At 31.9% G+C, this 18,782-nt stretch overlaps 1 protein-coding gene, 1 long non-coding RNA gene and 1 other non-coding gene across 4 annotated transcripts in view; 2 read left to right on the top strand and 1 right to left on the bottom strand.

Annotated features, from left to right (window-relative positions):
- Nucleotides 1-18,782, bottom strand: part of LOC107364094 (cell adhesion molecule Dscam1-like) — a 47,573-nt gene that overhangs the window by 9,579 nt on the left and 19,212 nt on the right. For both annotated transcript variants that reach the window (XM_015931404.3, XM_015931405.3), the window contains exons 7-10: nucleotides 14,545-14,676; nucleotides 13,750-13,917; nucleotides 5,334-5,404; nucleotides 3,448-4,273 (exon numbers count right to left, since the gene is read on the bottom strand). In XM_015931404.3, the coding sequence (XP_015786890.2) occupies nucleotides 3,448-4,273; nucleotides 5,334-5,404; nucleotides 13,750-13,917; nucleotides 14,545-14,676 (1,197 nt within the window). The remainder of the gene's footprint in view (nucleotides 1-3,447; nucleotides 4,274-5,333; nucleotides 5,405-13,749; nucleotides 13,918-14,544; nucleotides 14,677-18,782) is intronic.
- Nucleotides 277-17,760, top strand: LOC107364100 (uncharacterized). The gene is made up of 3 exons (XR_001569062.3): nucleotides 277-472; nucleotides 592-881; nucleotides 17,343-17,760. It is a non-coding gene; the product is annotated as an uncharacterized LOC107364100 (long non-coding RNA).
- LOC112539075 (5S ribosomal RNA) lies at nucleotides 13,025-13,143 on the top strand. The gene has a single exon (XR_003082658.1). It is a non-coding gene; the product is annotated as a 5S ribosomal RNA (ribosomal RNA).

The following is an 18,782-nucleotide window of genomic DNA, read 5'->3' as shown; positions in this document are numbered from 1 at the left end:
CATTTTGAAAATATCTCGTAAGTTCATTTTCAATGTTATGTTTCAATGTCTCAATATTAGGTATAATCTATTCGAAGAAATTATAATTATTTTTCACCTTTTTCTGGAAATTTGGAAATTCGTTACAAAATTAAATGTGTATTGCATTCAAGTCATCAATTAGACTCTTTGATGTGTAAGGGATCTGTTCACTATTTATTTATTTTCCAGTTTGTGATTAACAGTTAACCCCTTTAGCTTTCCCTCACTTTTCCCTTAGCCTTTTCCTTTTCCTTTGTTTTGATGTACTGGTCAATAGTAAGTAATTTTAATGTGTGATTTGATATTGTCTCAAGAAAATTGTTCAGTTTATTGATGAGTATTAAACTCAAATGCTGAGCCTCTAATATCTGTGCTTTTACCTTTGTGTCATCATTGTGCTTGAAATTTAATCAAAGTGAACTGTTCTGAGATTCAAAGATCTAAATACAATGTAAGTAAATTTTATACTGAATCAAATCATGTTGTTGCTTTACAACTCATCTCCTTGTAGAGTACTCACAGATGGAAACTCAAATTAATTTTTTTCTTCATAATTTTTCATTGTGAAAGATCCACAACCTAAACATTTACCAGAACAAGAAATCACAGGCTACTGGAAAGTGAACCAATGAAAATCGATCGTTATAAGGAAAGGCGAAGCTTATTCCCATGCCTAATAGCTGAAAGATTTTGCAGCGAAAAGTTTTTCTGGCATTACTTCTAAAACTCATGAGGTCAAAAATCGTTCAAAAGATTGAAATTGCAAATTTTTCTGTGAGATTTTTGATGTTATAAGAAATTTATTATGAATTTTATCGAAAGATTAAAGAAGTTCAATCGATAATTGATTGAGACATAAGGTAAGTTCGAGCTTGGCCTTATCACGATAAAAGATAAACTGTTTCAGTCTTTATTTGTATTCAGTGGAACAAACTGACTTTAAGTTTGTTTTAATAGTAATTCAATCGAGATAATAGTTTAATAAGAAAGCCCAAGTTAAAGCTTTTATTTTGTTTTCATTTTTGCTCTATTTTTTGTTGCAAACTGAAATGGTTTTGAACTTTTCTGTTCATCATAAATCACGCATCTTGTTTAATACAGAAGCTAATGGGATAAAGAAAATGATGATGATGGGAAGGAGTAAGAACAAAGAATATGAAGATAAAGTCAGAACTGTTTTTAAACTGGGAGTAAAAGTTATCAAGATTAAAGTTTGACATTTTTTTCTGTCTCTTTCTTTGGTTAACAATTTTATACATACAAATATAACAAGCTCCTGTCTTTGATAATCTTTTTATAATCATTTAAATTTTGATAAAAATAATGAAAGAATGCTCAACTATTATCATTTCATGGGAAAATGCACAAAAAAGAACTTTTCTTTTTTCTCCTTTTTTCTCCTTCTTCCACTTCTCACCACATTTCATTGAAAATTGTCTATTCTTTTGCCAATTTTATCAAAATTTGTTATTAACCATTTGAATGCAGGCTGAGGCATGAATAGTAAAAAAATGAGATTTTAACCCTTTTCTTTTAGATGCTTTTTTCGTCGACAAAAAAAAGACGAGTTATCCTCATTAATGACTTTCAGAATGAAACTGAAGAATGAAAATTTTCTGCTGCTTGTTAATGTATTATAAAAATAAAGTGAAAAAGTTTGGAAAAGTTGCAATTCGCAAGTTTTACTCTTTTTTCATTTCATAGCATTGCCTCAGTAAGACAATGAAATCCTCTGAATTTATAATAATTCGACCTCCTGTGAACTTATAATCAACATGATTCTTGATATTTCTATAATTCATGTGACACTTTAATATCTTTTTTTTCTCTTGCTTCCATTGAAATAGTTTCACACTCAACTCTCTGTACAAAGAATAAGGTGAAACAAAAAGAGATGAAACAAAAGATGAAAAAGATTCCTCATGTCAATTCCAATCTACTTATCAAGAATCTCAGAGAAAAACATTTCATTCTCACCAAATTGTTCAGCCATTTCATTCCCTGGCAATCAAAGAGCAAAAAGAGTAAGAAAAGAATTGAATTTTTTCCATTTGAAAATTACACAAATTATCCAAAAAGGTTTCTTTTTTCATCACAAAAAAGCTTAAAAAATATTGACTATAACTAATCAACTAAATACAATTCATGAACAAATTCAAGTTCACATTGAGACAATATTTCAATCGTTAATACAAATACACAAGAAATCAAACTTTTCGATTTTTTAGCTTCGTTTGTTAATAAACTGAACTTTTATTGGTTTTTTACTTGAAGTCAAACTCGTCTAATGACGATTTTATTGAGTCAAAGAGATTAAGTTATCGACATGATCACCTTAGTGATTCAGCATTGAAATCATTTTGTTAGCAATAATGCAAATAATCTGCTGATTATGAGTTGAGTTGGATGTTTGAGCAAAAATGAAAATTAATGTTAATAGGAAAAATGAAAGTCATTTAAAGAGCGAATTGAATGGGAATAGAAATATAAGTTTGATGGTTTATTCAAGTTTAAAAATAGTTTTGAACAAAAAAGGATGAAAATGACGAGGAAAATGTTGGTAAAAGTGAACATTGGATAAGTGGATAAGCTTTTGAAAATAAGAGTTGAGGGTAAATAGCATTTGAAATGGACTTTTATTCCAAGTTATTGTGGTTTTCACTGTTCAACGAAAACAATTTTTCATACTCAACGAGAATCAGGCTTAGAAAAGAAAGAAGGAGAAAGAGTAAACTGGCAAATAATTTATCACCTCATCATCATCATTATCAAATTGAAATGTCATTCAACTGTGCACAAAGTTAGTGTTGGAAAGTATCATCAGTAGAAATGAGAAAAGTGCCGCAAAAAGGGAAACAAAGAAAAGGAATGTTGAACCAAGAAAAACGTATAAAAGATGATGTATTATTTAAATTTCATCTCCATTTCAACCAACTGAATACAATATCACTTCATTGTTTGATGAGTTCCTACCAAAGTAAACTGATAATGACTTTTGACTGATTGGACTTTAAAACGATTACATTCGTCTTCAACTCGCCGAAAAATCGAAAATTGTAAATTGTAAATGGTTTCATTGATTGATAGCAATTTGCCTTTTAACATGAAAAGAACACCTGAGAAATTAATTAATTACATGTGTCAAAATTGGCAAAATTTTGCATTCGTCAGCATCGAACTTGAAAGTTTGCGATTTTCAAAAAATTTAATGTTTCGAGTTATCGATTTTTAGATTCTTATTCATTCCATGAATGGCACTTTCCGTTTCATTTATAAAATTTCAAGTTTCTCTTTTTATCATTGAAAACTCTAAATGATTGGAAAATTGAAATAGTTTTTCATGCTATTCTGATCGTATTCTGACTTTTACAAGATAACAAGCATCAAAACTGGGAGGGAATTTTTCAACTCCCTGTAAATTCTTACCTCCATTTTCCGTTAGAGTTGCAATTTTGTATTCGGCTTCAGTGGTTCCGGCACCATTGCGAGCCGATATCCAAATATTGTACCAACAGGCTGGTTCCAATCCTTTAATGTACAAATTTTTATCCGACATGAGTGAACCTTCTTCCAACTTGGTCCATAATTCACTTTTATCCTTCTTATATTGAACTGAAAAATAGTCTATCAAACAATCCGAGTCCATCCAGGCAGAGAGGTGGACAATCAGAAAACTAGAGTTGGACGTTAAAAGAGACTCTTTTTCAGGTGCTCTAGGAATGGACCCTTGAGTCTTGACAGACACAATGTCTGAGCTTTTCCCTCGTCCCATTGAATTGTAGGCCAACAAGGAGAGATGATAAGGTGAACCACAATCAAGGCCAATGAGAGTATTAGATGTAACCTCACCAGCAACTTGATTTTCATGCCAAGTGTGTTCATCTTGCTTCTTGTAGCGAACGAAATAGCCAAATATTGGATTGTCATCACTCGGTGGATCCCAAGCAAGCTCAATGTTGTGTGATCCAATTGATAGTATTTTCAAGTTGGGTGAACTCGGCTTATCGTACTCGGTTGTACTTACATACAACTCTTCCGACAAAGGTCCAGCACCTTTATTGTTGTAAGCTTGAACCACAATCGTGTATTTGGTCAGCTTTTCAAGTCCACTCAACTCTTCGGTAAAATGTTGCTTACTTGGATCAGCCTTGACCGTTTTAAATATAAACGAACCACTTCGTTTATCGTCAACCTTCTTGTAACCAATATAATAACCAGTAACAGTGTTACTCCGATGTTTGGATACAGGAGCCTGAGCAATGAATAAACAGAAAAAAGTTTAAATTGTTGTCACTTTAAATAATCGCATAAACATAATCAGAATGCAATTCCGTGCATTAAAAGTTAATCTCATTTTACGCATTAAACTGATCATTTGAAAGCTGAAAATCTAAGTCTTGAAACGTTCATTACAAGTGACGTTAATTTCATTTCTTAATGAACATTCTTAAAGTTGACACAAATGATGGAAAAGATAATTATTTTTGAAAAAAGTTGAACCAACATTCAACTGTCATTGAAATGAACAACTTTTAACCTTTTTGTTTGTTAATCTTATCAACTTTTGTTTCACTTTTTTGGATTAAACTCTATTTTTTTCTCTGATGTTTCTCATTCAATTAATATTGAACTTTTCAGGTGGAAAAAAGAAAATCTTTCCTCAATATTGATCATTGATCAATAAACTAAATTCAAAAAAAAGATTATTTACTGATATTCTTGAAGCTCATGAGAACTGTAAAACTGATTACTTGTGATGTTGGTGAGAAAATGAAAGTTATCAATTCACCGAAAATGATATTTTTCCATATTCCATATTTTTTTGCTAACCATCATTATTAATATGATTATTTATCTTTTCATTTTTATATTGGAATGAAAAAAAGTTGAACAATAAACAAGATAAATGTGATGAAAATGAATAAGCTCAAGTAAACATGTAAAAAAAGCTGATAAAGTTGATCTGGAAAACAATAAAGACTGAAAAGATGATATCATTTGAAAACAATTTCCTAAGGACTTTTCATCCTCTGAGTTTTACCCTGGAAAGAAAAGGCTGAATAATCCATAAACGATTGATAAAGTCAAATCTATTATCATGTTTTGAGGTGGAAAAGGTTTTAAATTGAATTGAAAACCAACAAAATGCCAACTAAAGTGATTACAAGTTGATTGTTAAAACAGTTTTAAAAGTGAAAAGTCGTTTTGACTCTTCAGAGTTTGAACAAAAGAAGAAAATGTTTTTTGTATTTCTATTCGTTTGTTCACAAGTTGATTGTCAAGTGTTGATATGATAATGATAATCATCTTACCTGCCATGAGACACGAATGCTTGTTGATCCTGTGGCTGATACTTGAAGGTGACTTGGAGGATTATCTGGAACTGATTAGGTAAGGAAGGAATGAGGAGAAAGTTAAAGGTTAAGAGTTAGCCAAGGAAAAGCTGTTTTATTGTCTAAATGAATGGTTAATGTTTACTAAAGGTAAACAAGAAGATGATGAGGATAAATGAAGCTGCCAAAAGGATTCATCTTGTAGACTTCTCAATTGAAAAGTGAAAAAACTTTATTTTAAACAGAAAAAAGGTCTACAGAAAAATGTTTGAAGCTAAGTGTCAGGGTTTAAGTCAAAACACATTCTCCCCTTGTTTAAGGATTATCTTTGTCTTTTATTGGGTTGGAGAGGAAATAGAGGAAATAGTTTGGATAGACTGACCAGGTGTCAGCAGAAGGGTCAAAAGATTAAAAAGGATTGTTTCAAATAGATTTAAGCACTAATTCTAAGTGCTCACTTTAAGGGCTAAAAGTTAGTACTAATTCTTAGTACTAACTTCAAGTACTAAAATTTAGTACTAAATTTGAGTACTGGAAATAATTTTGTCTTTTACGTTAACTGAGGATAGGAAATAAGCTGAGTTTGAATTAAATATTGGAATGGGTGAATTTGCGAACAAGGGAACAGTTCATCTCCCCCTACTTAGGAAAATCTCGACTCCGTTCGTGATAAAGTGAAATATTGGATATGTGAGATACATGTTCATCTCCATTTTCGTCCAGATAAATGATGGTCTTTGGTTTACCATCAAAATACTTGACTGAAGCTACTTCAAAAGGTCCTTTTTGCACTCTCTTTTTACCATGATAGCCCAATTTAACTAATATTTTGTCGCCTTTATTGATGGTAAAATTCCCAGATTTTCTTTTGTCGTTTGATTGTCGGGTCTTGGCTACTTGATTATCGTCTTTTGGACTTTCTTCAGTTAAATCTTGTAATGTGAGGCCAAAGTTTTCATCGGCGGGTAACAAAGGAGTTTGTCCATAAAGTTTGAACCACGGGGTACACCCGATAACAGAGTGATAACTACGATTTGAGTAGCGTATGGCTGAAGCTAATAAGTCTTTCCAGTCACCACCTGAGCCTTTGTATATGCCAATGAAGGATTTCACATCTCTCATTTTCCGTTCAACTAGCCCATTAGCAGCTGGATGATATGGTGAAGTATTTCGCAGAGTGATTCCTCTGAGTGCAGCCCAAGCTTTCATTTCTCTTGAGGTAAAAGCAGTACCATTATCTGAAATTATGACTTTTATTTCGTCAATTCTGTTAAAAGAGTTTAGAAAGTTAATTACTGCAGATGTTGACTCTTTCATGGCTTTACCATGCATAATGCGGGTAGCTTCATCAACCAATAGCAAGAAAGATTTAGTTTTCTTATTAACATCGGATTTCTTTTCTAGTTCACCGAAATCTATGTGTACTGTGTGGAATGGTATCTTTGAATGATTTGGAAGAAAAGGTGGGTCAAATTTTGGTTTGGATTTGTTAATTTGGCAAAGGTGACACGACTTGATGTAATCAAAAATATCACGTTTCATTCCTGGCCATTGAAAACGCATTTTAATTTTAAAATAAGTTCTCCAATAACCACTATGACCTCCTGAGTCACGGTCATCATGATATGCTTTAAGAATTTGGTTCATTTGAGCCTTTTCAATAGGCTTAGGCTTATTACTACTCATGCGATTATTTTTAGTACTAGTTTTGAGTTCTTTTTCTGAGTACTTATTTTTAGTACTAATTTTTAGTGCTGAATCTGAGTTTTCATTTTTAGTACTAGTTTTGAGTACTCCTTCTGAGTGCTCATTTTTAGTACTAATTTTCAGTGCTGAATCTGAGTTCTCGCTTTTAGTACTAGTTTTGAATGAAGATAAGCTTGATGAGAGTAAAGCGTAAGCTGTTGGTTCTAAACAAAGTCTAGATAATGCATCAGCATCTGAGTGCATTCTTCCAGGTCTGTGATTAATCTTTATATCATAAGACATAAGAAAAAGCTGCCAGCGAGCTAATCTACCTTTAGGTTCTTTAAGCTCCATTAAATAAGCTAATGCAGAATGATCGGTGTGAACAATGAAAGAGCGCCCTTCAAGATAAGATTTAAAGTACTTTATGGCCTTGATGACTGCTAATGCTTCCTTTTCAGTAATGGAATAATTTAATTCTTGTTTGTTGAAAGTATAAGATTGATAACCAATAACACGAAGTTGTTGGTTTCTTGGTCTCTTAATGTCTCTTTGGTAGAGAACAGAGCCTGAACCCAGACCACATGCATCTGTGCATAATTCAAATGGTAAATTCAGATCTGGTAAATTTAAAACAGGGTTTGAAGTTATGAGTTCTTTCAAACGGTCAAATGATTGTTGGCAATTTTCAGTCCATACAAATGGAACATCTTTACCTTTCAATCTATCTAAAGGTCTTACAATTGAAGCATAATTTTCGATGAATGCCCTAAAATGACCTGTCAATCCAGTAAACTGTCTAAGTGAATGAAGGTCATGAGGAGGAAGCATATTGCGTACTTTTTCGATAGATTCTTGCTTGGTAGTTTTGGTATTGCCGTCGATTATCCGACCTAGAAATTTTACTGATGGCTTAACAAATTCAGATTTTTCAACATTGATAACCATATTGGCTTTATCTAATCTAGTTAAAACTTGATATGTTAGTTTTTGACATTCCTCTGCGGATCGACTACCCAAACAGATATCATCGATGTACACACATACTTTACCAGTCTCAATTAAATCTGAAAGAATTGTATTCATGTGTCTTTGGAACAATGAAGGACTATTTTTCCATCCGAATGGAAGACGAGTCCATTCGTAATGCCCAAAAGGTGTAACAAATGCAGTGAATTTTCTGGTCTCTTTAGTTAAAGGCAATTGCCAAAACCCATCTTTTAAGTCAATTTTTGAAAAGAAAGAGCAGCCACCAAAAAGAGAAATGATATCGTCAATCAGAGGGAAAGGAAACGGATCTAAATCTGTCTGTTTATTTATATCTCGGTAATCTATGCAGAAACGGAGATCACCATTTTCTTTCGGAGCAAAAGTAACAGGTGATGCATAGCTAGAGTTAGAATTTGTAATAATTTTCTTACTTAGTAGTTCTTTTATTTTATCTCGGGCGAATGCTAATTTATTTGCTGACATTGGATAAGGTTTTCGCCTAACAATTTCATGATTTTCTCTCAACTTGAATTCAACAAAATTGTTGGATTCTGGTAATAAAGGAGAGCAAAGTTTTGGAAACATTACTTTAACATCATTTGTGTCTTTGATAGATGGACAAGAAAAGAAAGCATCTTTGTCAACTTGGCAAAGTTCTATCCCTAGACGTTTGAGATCCGAATATCCTAGAATTATTGGAAATGGTAGGGTATCCAGAAGTGAAAAGGTTACATTAGCAAATCTACCTTTGAATTGAATGTCCGTTTTACAAACTTTATTTGAATTGAAAGAGTCACCATTTATTTGTCTTATGGTTGCAAATTCATCAAAAAGATTCCAATTATTTTCATAGGCAATCTTTGATCTAATGAAGCTTCTGTCAGAACCAGAATCAAGTACACATTGTAAAGGTATACCATTAACAACTATTTCAGTTTTAGGTTCTAAACTTGAGCAATTGAAAGCATCTGAAGATTCAGAACAATTTGATTTATTTTCAGTACTAAATTTCAGTACTTTTCCTAAGCACTCATTTTTAGTACTAATTATTAGCTCTTTTTCTAAGCACTCATTTTTAGTACTAATTTTTAGCTCTTTTTCTAAGCACTCATTTTTAGTACTAATTTTTAGCTCTTTTTCTAAGCACTCATTTTTAGTACTTATTTCAGTCATGTCTAATGAATTTTCGATTACATCAAGGGTATCAGTTGGGTTTTTAGTTTGGTTCTCGGTTAGAGCGACAAAACTATCTGATTGTTGTTTTGGTTTAGTATTATAGTTAGTGTTAGTCTTAGGGTTTGGTCTAAATTGATTCTTGCCATTAGAATGATTCAGCTTACCACTTTTTGCAGGTTTAATCATCTCCAGAGCTTCTCTTAATTCCTGTTTGGTTCGAAGTTGACGATTGGAAAGTTGATTCTGAATATCATCAGGCAGCCCCAATAGTACCATAGTTACAAAGTTGTACTCATCCAAATCAGGGAAAGCTAGTTGAATTAACCTTTGCTTGTCGTAGTAATAATCAAAAATATCGCCACTACGGTACTCCCATTTAAGAGCAAGACTGGCTGAGCTGACTCGGTTTTGACCAAATGACCGTAAAAAAGAAGATTTCCATTGTTCCCAGTCCTCAGGAACGTTATCACGGATCATGCTATTAAACCATTTTAATGCATTTCCTTCGAAGTTGGATTTAAGACCATTTATCTTGGCTTTATCTAGAACCCAGTTATTGTGCTCACACATCTTTTCATATGTTGATAGCCAAGTCTTTGCATCTTCTGTCTTGCCATCGAACTTAGAGATTTCCATGCGTTGCACTTTTTGATTGACCAAAGGTCGAATTGAATCTTGGAAACATTGAAAAGTGTTGAAAAACATTTCTTGTTGAGCCCTCATCATCTCTCTCACTGCTTGTAACACAACTGAGTCTTGATTGGAACTTGTCGATGCAGAAGTCGGAATGCTCTCGGAGTTGTCAGACATTTGCTGGACATCACCTTCATCACTAAGCACACTACCAAATTCACAATTAACATAAGGTGTTGATTCGTCCTGAGTGAGTTGGACGGTCAGAGTTCGATGTCTAGTGAAGTTTTCAAGAGCGGACGCTACGGAGGGCTTTGCAACTATCACTTGATGAGAAGAAATGAGTCGATGTTGCGGATCAACCATGACCCATTCGTTTTCTGAATGAACTTTATATTTCACAAGATGCACTTGCTGATTTTCAGCACGTTGAAAATAGAATTGAAACTTAGTTGACATCTTAGCGATCCTGTCGTTCACGCCAAAATTGTAGACTTCTCAATTGAAAAGTGAAAAAACTTTATTTTAAACAGAAAAAAGGTCTACAGAAAAATGTTTGAAGCTAAGTGTCAGGGTTTAAGTCAAAACACATTCTCCCCTTGTTTAAGGATTATCTTTGTCTTTTATTGGGTTGGAGAGGAAATAGAGGAAATAGTTTGGATAGACTGACCAGGTGTCAGCAGAAGGGTCAAAAGATTAAAAAGGATTGTTTCAAATAGATTTAAGCACTAATTCTAAGTGCTCACTTTAAGGGCTAAAAGTTAGTACTAATTCTTAGTACTAACTTCAAGTACTAAAATTTAGTACTAAATTTGAGTACTGGAAATAATTTTGTCTTTTACGTTAACTGAGGATAGGAAATAAGCTGAGTTTGAATTAAATATTGGAATGGGTGAATTTGCGAACAAGGGAACAGTTCACATCTTACTGTGTTTATCTTGCCTTTCAGTTTCAACCGTTTCCTATGTGAATATATATATTCAATGAGCCTCTTAATTGACAGTTGATTCAGTAAATTCATTGACTCTGTCTGTTTTTGTGCCATTTTTATACCAATATTAGTTCACTTTCTCATCCATTTTCACCTTCTTTCTTTTTCTTCTTCTTCTTCTTTTCTCATCAACATCTTCATCATCTTCTAATGGTCTTAAGATTGAGCATTGAAACAAGAACCTTTTTGTTGATCAAAATGATGATGATAATAATGATGAACATGATGATCCGAATGATGAAGATTCATCCTTTTTGCTCATCTCTTCCTGTGGCCAACCTTCAAGTCTCCTGTTTAAGCTCATTGGTAATCAAATGATAAATGTTTCCCTTTCATTCAAGTCAAATTCATTTCACATTTTAACTCTAATACTCAACCAAATATTGCCTTAAGCTTTTCCCATTTACTGTGGATTTGCTTTGCTTGCTTAAACTTGCTCATTTTTCCTGTGCCTTTTGACTTTTATCATTCCAGTTATCACTATCAACTTGCATCAAAACAATTCAAACTTCATCTCTCAATCTAATCGTAAATTGATCCAATTGATGAGCAAAAAAGCTGCCATCAAATAAACAACATTTAGCAAACGGAAAGCACAATTTATCATCAACTAAACATCTTTTCAAATCCTCAAAATATGCCAACAAACGAGCGTCAAGGATAAAAACACCCAGTATGTGAACGAGTTGACAAGCTGATTGGAAAACTGATAAACTCGAATTGCATGATTTTTCAAAGAATTTTGTATTTTCTATTTTGGGTCAAAGTAGCGATTGAGTTTGGCAGGTTGAAATTGCAATAATGAAATTGGAAAATTACTCTTGTAAACATTGATTTTCTTTGGATGAATTGAAAAGCTACTGTTCGATAGTTTATCAATTTGTCTCTTAGTTTCTGACCATTGATTCAATTTGATGGAACAAAAATTTCACAATTAAAATAAAAAATTTAACTCAATAGTAATGAATTTCGATAAATAAGATGAAGGCCTCTTGAGGGTTGAACTTTTGATTTGGTTAGTTGAAACTATGTTATTTCAAAGGAAACTAACCTTTACTCAAAGAGCTTTTCAAAGTAACAATTCCCAATAAGAAGCAACCTTTCAACTTACATTTAGAGTAAATATGGAGCAATCCTTGGGATTGAAAATAGCAAGAGCAAAGAGTACAAGAAAAAGGCCTTTTTATGTGTAAATATACAGACACATTGAATTGCTGTCATGTAATCAACCATCACTTTCCCACCAAACCTTATACTTACCTTGAAAATAGCAACGAAACCTTTGATAAGCTTTAATTTCATTTGACAATCAATTGCAATACTTTTACCTTTTCATTTCTCTTTGCACCTTCAAACAATTTTCAACTTGTTTCATCCTCATCACTTCCATCATTTTCATCTTAAATCATCTTTACTCATCATTTATCATCATCATTGAATCAATTTTTGAAATAATCTCAACTTAGACTTTTAATCGCAAGTCAAAAATCACAAGATTTCAAGAGCAAATTCAATGAAGAAAATTCAAAGAAAAGATCAATCAATTAAGAATTGCGAGATTTTACAAAAAAAATCAAATCCAGTTGTAAATCGAACAACAATTTATCACAATTTAATTTAAATCTAAACAAGCCCAAGGATTTCTGACATTCAAATTAGCTGTTGATCGAAAACTGAAATAATTGGCAAATTCAATATGAATATGTAAAAATTGATTGATAACAAATACAGAGACCTGCCAGTAATTTAGACTAAATTTTTTTATGGTCCCTATTGAAAAAGGGCAAAATTTTATTTGGATTTAACCTAATTTCAGTTAGACTTTTTTAGTTATTAATTAACTTAACTTAATTTCCATTCGTGAAATATTGATGCAAAAACTGGCGAAATCAGCTTAAAGCAACATTTTAGAATAAATTTTCTCGATTAAAGAAAATTGAAAATCATGAATTATGTTGCTCGACAAATAGTGAAAATAAGCTATTTCAAGCGAGTCCAAATTACTGACGGGTCTCTGTATCCTCTACTGATAATGAAATAAACTAGAAATTCGTGCATTCGAGGCATTTGCAAAGTTTTCTATGCACATTTTTCTCGCTAGAATGCAGAATTTGAGCTTAAAGAAAGAAAATATTGATATTTGCTGTTGGATTAAGTCACTATGTTTATATTGCAGTTTTGAGCCAAAATCAACGTCTACGACCATACCAGACTGAAAACACCGGATCCCGTCCGATCTCCGAAGTTAAGCAGTTTCGGGCCGGGTTAGTACTTGGGAGGGAGACCACTTGGGAACCCCCGGTGTTGTAGACTTTTTTGTTTCAATTTAGTATTAAAATACCAAATTAATCCAAATTGAATGGATATGAATAGACATTCAAAAAAATTTAGGCTTGCAAATTAATGTGCATCGTTCTTCATGTACCACAACGTTAAGTGTCATTTTGTCTTTCTTTAGACTTTTCTTCCTTTTTACAGTCTATCTTAGTCTCTTTTCCATCTGCTTTTCCTGAGTTCAGGGTCGGATTCTAAAAATTTGATATTTTTGGGCGACATTCAGGCCAAAACCTTTCATTTGCTATTAACAGAAAATTCATAGACCGCTTGAGTGTGGAGAAATTTTGACAGAAAAATACCAAAACAGTATTAATATATAAGAAGATTGCTTTTCCTTCCTAATACAGATGCAAATATTCATTGATGCAAGTTATTGTAAAATTGAAAAATGAGATGAAGTTGAATGATGGTAACCAGGCAAACAGACGATCAACCATTAACCCAGATGCATTGAGCTCTTCCCTTAGGCTTAGGCTCTTTGTCATGGTCATTACCGAATATAAGATTTGCAGAAAAATCATTATCATTGTCAACCTCATCATCATCATCATTATGATGGTCTTTAATAAATTACCAACTTACCTTCTTCATCAGTTGTAACCGGAACAATTTCACTCCAACCACTTTTACCATAATCATTTTCGGCTCTCACTCTTATATGATAACTTGTTTTAGGTGATAAACCACGAATCATTGCCTCACTTCGAGTTGGCTCTATGATAATCTCCTTTCCATTGGTTTCCCAAATACCTTTTAAAAAGAGCAAAAGAGAGCAAAAGATAAATTATTATGAGCAACAATTGAAGAGGATTCAAAGATTAAGATGAAATTTGATGAAAAGTGAAGGTACAAAAATAATAACAATGGTAAAGTTTTAATCAAACAGATCAATGAAAACTTTTTTAATACTGGAAAGTAAACAATTCATTGAATGTTTCATTGAAACGTTTACATTAAGTAAACAGGATAAAAAAATTAAAGGTAAAATTTCACTCCTTTTTAGATTGAAAAGGAACCAGAAAAGAGCAACAAAGGTTGAACCGTTTAGAATGAAAAGTTCAACTTAATCTGAAACTCAAAAAAAGAAACAAAATTTGGACAAAACACAAGATCAATAAGTCAATAAGGAAAACACTTGAAGGATTATTTTTATTATATTTAATTCAATGTTCATTGTATCCAATGAATAGAGATGTAACTTTTTTTTCATGAAAAAAAGGTTCGACTTTTTTCAACCTCCTTTTTGACTCCATCAACTTGATAAAATTTGCTGTTAACTTTACTGTTTCATATAACATTTAATTTAGAGTGAAATTGAAAATTGGACAAAAAGTTGTTCATGACAGGCAGGGGAAAATGTGTGGAAACTATAATTACCATTTTCGGGTTTATAATTGATGATGTACTTTTTAATCTGATTGTTTCCATTGAAAGGTTCATTCCATTGGATTTGGAAGCTTCGACTGTTTACTTTGCTTGTTTTCAGTCCATTTGGAGCATCGGGTTCATCTGAAATGAATGCAACAATATTTCATTGTTTACCAAGTGAATATTTCTGTCAACATTTTTCGATGTTTTGATGTACAGAAAAAAAGGGAAAAAAACATGAAAATAAATGTTTACATTTTGCGTTTGTTGACTTGTTTTCTCACATTATTACATACAGAATTAGAATCAATCTCATTTCAAGTATTACTTTTTTTCTCCTTCTCCTTGTCTTGTTTCCATGAATATTCAGTCAAAAAGACCGAGAGAAGAAAAAATCAAATGAAAAACATTATCATGAAAATGTTCAATCTATTTCATTGAGAAGAGAAATACATTAATCTCAGTAAAAAAAAGAGTTTTCTGTTTCGCTCTTGAATCAGTTTCCGAGTTTGTTCTAGTTGACAGTCGATTCCATTTTCATCGCAACATTAATCATTTACAGTAAAAACAGTCGACTTTGGGTAAAGTAGAGAAAGTGAAACAACAAAAGGTCCAAATGCTATAACAATATTGACTTTTGTTTTCCAATATTTTTATATAATACATTGAGCTTTAATATGATACAGAAAATAAGTGCAAAACAATCAACTCTGGTGACATTTAATAAACTATTATTTTACAAGATAAACAGGTAACGAACATTGTTGAAACTCGACTTTGAATAGTTATTTTACAGAAATCTTGAAATCGATTGAAAATTAATCACAACTCTCTTGCTCAAGTTGTTCAAGCTTTTAAATTGAAGTCATCTTTCACTGAGAAAAAGATTAACTTTGAACCTTAATTGTCTCGACTCTTTTCCCATTCAATCCGAACCCAAATTGTCGAGTTCAACCTAAAATCAGTTCTGAAAAAGTCAGTTCGAGGCAACATCGATCACCAAATCAAAAACAATGATCGAAGCTCTGATGCAAATGAATCGAAATTTTCTTAATCAGTTTCTGAGTTTTGAGTGGAAAATTTCGTTTCTCTTTTTGTCATCTTTCCACTCCATAAAAGCATATTTATGTTGAGTTGCACTCATTGTTTTAATATGTTTTATTGGTGAATCTGGTCAAATCTGTATTACTGAAGATTAATCACAAGATCAATGATCAAGAACATTGGAACAGTTGTAGATGAAGAATAACAGAAAATGTTGACAAATATTCAGCCAAATATAAGTTATGTTACTTGGTCATCATCTTTTCATTCATTTGTTCATGTTTTTTTTCTCTCTCTTTCTTTTCATTCTCTTTGGTCCAACAATATCCTATTCCCATCATCTTTCATCTTCCTGCTCATCTCGAGTCTCTTTTTTTGTCTGACTACACCATTATCTGTCCACTGAGTGGTCAATGAATGAAATGACAAAAAGAAAGGAAACAAAACAAGTGAACGAAAAGAGCAAAAGTTCAGCATAGTTGATGGTTAAAAGATTTGCTCGAGTTTCTCCGTTTTTTTGATTATCTTCTGTTCAACTGATCATGATTAAACAAAGTTAATGATTGCAAATCTCAATAAATTATTTCATCAACAATTTATCATTTGTCAAAGTAAAGAATAAACTTATGAGAACAATTTTTGTCTCAATCAAAATTATTCATAACAAAATGGGAATAATGAATATAATGAATCTCAACCTTGGTTGAAAATTTCGTTTCATTGTGACTCTTTTATTTGCATTTTTTGCCTCAAATAATTTCAACAATTTTATTCAATTTACTTTACTATTAGCTAAATAGCTTTTGTTTGTTTTTGTTCAATTGAAGAGCGAACAAAAAAAGCTCTAAAATTATCATTTCTCCTTTTTTGCCATTCTAAATATTAAATAGCTTGAAACTTATTAAACTTTTCAACTTTAAATGGTTCACTGAATCTTCAACCTTATTCAATCTTATTTTTCAATTGATCGTCAGTAAATATCATTACTCTTTATTAATCCATATCAAAATGTTTTAAACTATCGATAAAGTTATCAAACTTTGAAAGGGAAAAATTGATATTCCAATGATTAATGGATTGTTCAATAATGATCGAAGAAAAATTTTCATGAAATTTCAGTAAACATTTTGATGATTTTTCCATTTCTCTTGAAGGCTGCAAATCAGAATCGAGATTTGTCTCAATTTAAGGAAGCAAAATTTTCTGCAACAGTTGAGCTCATTGAATCAGTTTATTAGTAAAATTTTGTTGCGTTTTTTTTCAGGGAAAACAAAGTGTTCCAAGTTGATGAAAAATGTTGAATTTTGTCATGTTTTGCAGTTTTAGAAGAAAGAAGTTGAGAAAATTTCGTCTTTTCTTGTTCACCTTTTCTCATTGAGTTATACAAAGTCATAATGTAATATTGAATTGAAATTGAATTTTATCCTTTTCGTCACTGAGAATGAAGTCAGGAGAGACAAGCTGAAAGAGGTAAAAATGGAGGAAAAGCGAGAAGAAGAAGAAGAAAAAACCTGATTAGGAACCAAGAAATGATTCAATAGAATCGTGATTCCAACTGGTTCATCAATCCCATTTGGGTTAACTGTTCCGTAATAACTTTAATTCAGACTTGGTAAACCAATTGTTAGGTTAAATTTGGGCAAAAACTGAAATCAAGAGAAAAGCATTTTGTGTTGAAAGAGTTTTCTCCTGCAACGCCTTTTCTTCCCTCAACAGATTCTAATCAGATTAAAATTTTCCTTTTTTCTCTTTTCTTTTCACAGGGAATTGATAGAGAAAAGCAAAAGGCGAAATAATTTTAACCTGTCGACATTCAAACTGCATGACTTTGACTGAAAGTATTCAACGGAAAGAAGAGGCAAAAATGGGAAAAGATGAAAAGTATTTTCAAATATTTCTAGATGATATTAATGATAATAATGATAACCTTATCGGTTGGCGAAGTTGAAAGTTGAGTAAACTTATCAATTCTGGAAGAAAAAATATAATCAATAAACTTTCTTGTTCGCAACTTTTATCAATGATTTTCATTTGGTGTAAAGTTTTGTATCAACAATATTGACTTGAAATTTATATTTATATTCAAGTTCATTCCCTGTAAAGTGAGAGGAAAAAAACTCCCAGTTTTAATATTATTTTGTTTACTTTTTATATTAAACCAAATGAACAACTAAACAACAACTTTTTGTTCAATCTTTTTTTCTCTCTCATTTTTACCTTATCGTGAATTGAAAAAAGTTACAGAAACAAAAAGCCATCTCATGAAAAAAACAAACTTGTCAGAATTTTCAACATGAAAAAAGTGAGTGAAAAAAGTATTACATTGACATTATTTCCATGTCATAATAATCTGAACAAAACTTTTTTTTTCGTTTTTTTCTCATTTCTCAAGATTTCTTTTCATCATTTCATTCATAAGGCGATTCATAAACGAAATTCAATATATTCAACAATATTTCATGAAATGGAAATTGAAATATTTTGTTTTCTCTCGAAATTATCTTTATCATTATTTTTTCGATTTTTCATGAAAATCTTTCACAGGAATTATTGCTGGTTCAAGGCAACATTGAACAAGTTGATGGTTGAACCAATGAAACTTTTGCCTCAACTTTCCATGGCCAATTGATGGAAGCCAGAATCTTTCATCTTTTCAGGAGTAAAAGATGTTAAGAAAAGGAAGGGAAAAGTTAATGTTAACGTAAAATGGAAACAGAATAAACTGATAAACAAGAAACTATTGAAAAGTTTAGTTACTCAATACTTGGTGATTCTCATCATCATCTTCATGATAACTTGAAACAAGATATATCTTTATCTTCTTAACATCCCCTGATGTGTCTCAACAGGAGGTTCATCAAGTTCAGATGTTTGATAGTTTTCTTCAAGTTATTCCTTTGCCTTTTCACATTTCCATTCATTTCTTGCTCATCTTTGAATTGAAAATGTTTTCCACGCTCTTTTCATGATCACCATAATACTGTTCAACTCTTACCAATAACTTGAAAAAAGTTCTTCAACCATAAATCATGAGTAGTAATGAGGAAAATTCATCCGTTCTCAGGTCAACTTTGAAATTCTCACCTTATCGTTACATTTCTTTAATCTCTCCAACTATCGAAAGCGTATAACTATCGAAATTCAAAGTCAGGATAATATTCAGTTAGAAGCGAATGTTGAACCGATATTAGATTGTTCGAGAG

Source organism: Tetranychus urticae, chromosome 3 (assembly GCF_039701765.1).
Source record: "Tetranychus urticae isolate SD_2017Ah chromosome 3, NJAU_TeUrti_SD_1.0, whole genome shotgun sequence".
NCBI lineage: Eukaryota > Metazoa > Arthropoda > Arachnida > Trombidiformes > Tetranychidae > Tetranychus > Tetranychus urticae.
This window is presented reverse-complemented; position numbering and strand designations above follow the sequence as displayed.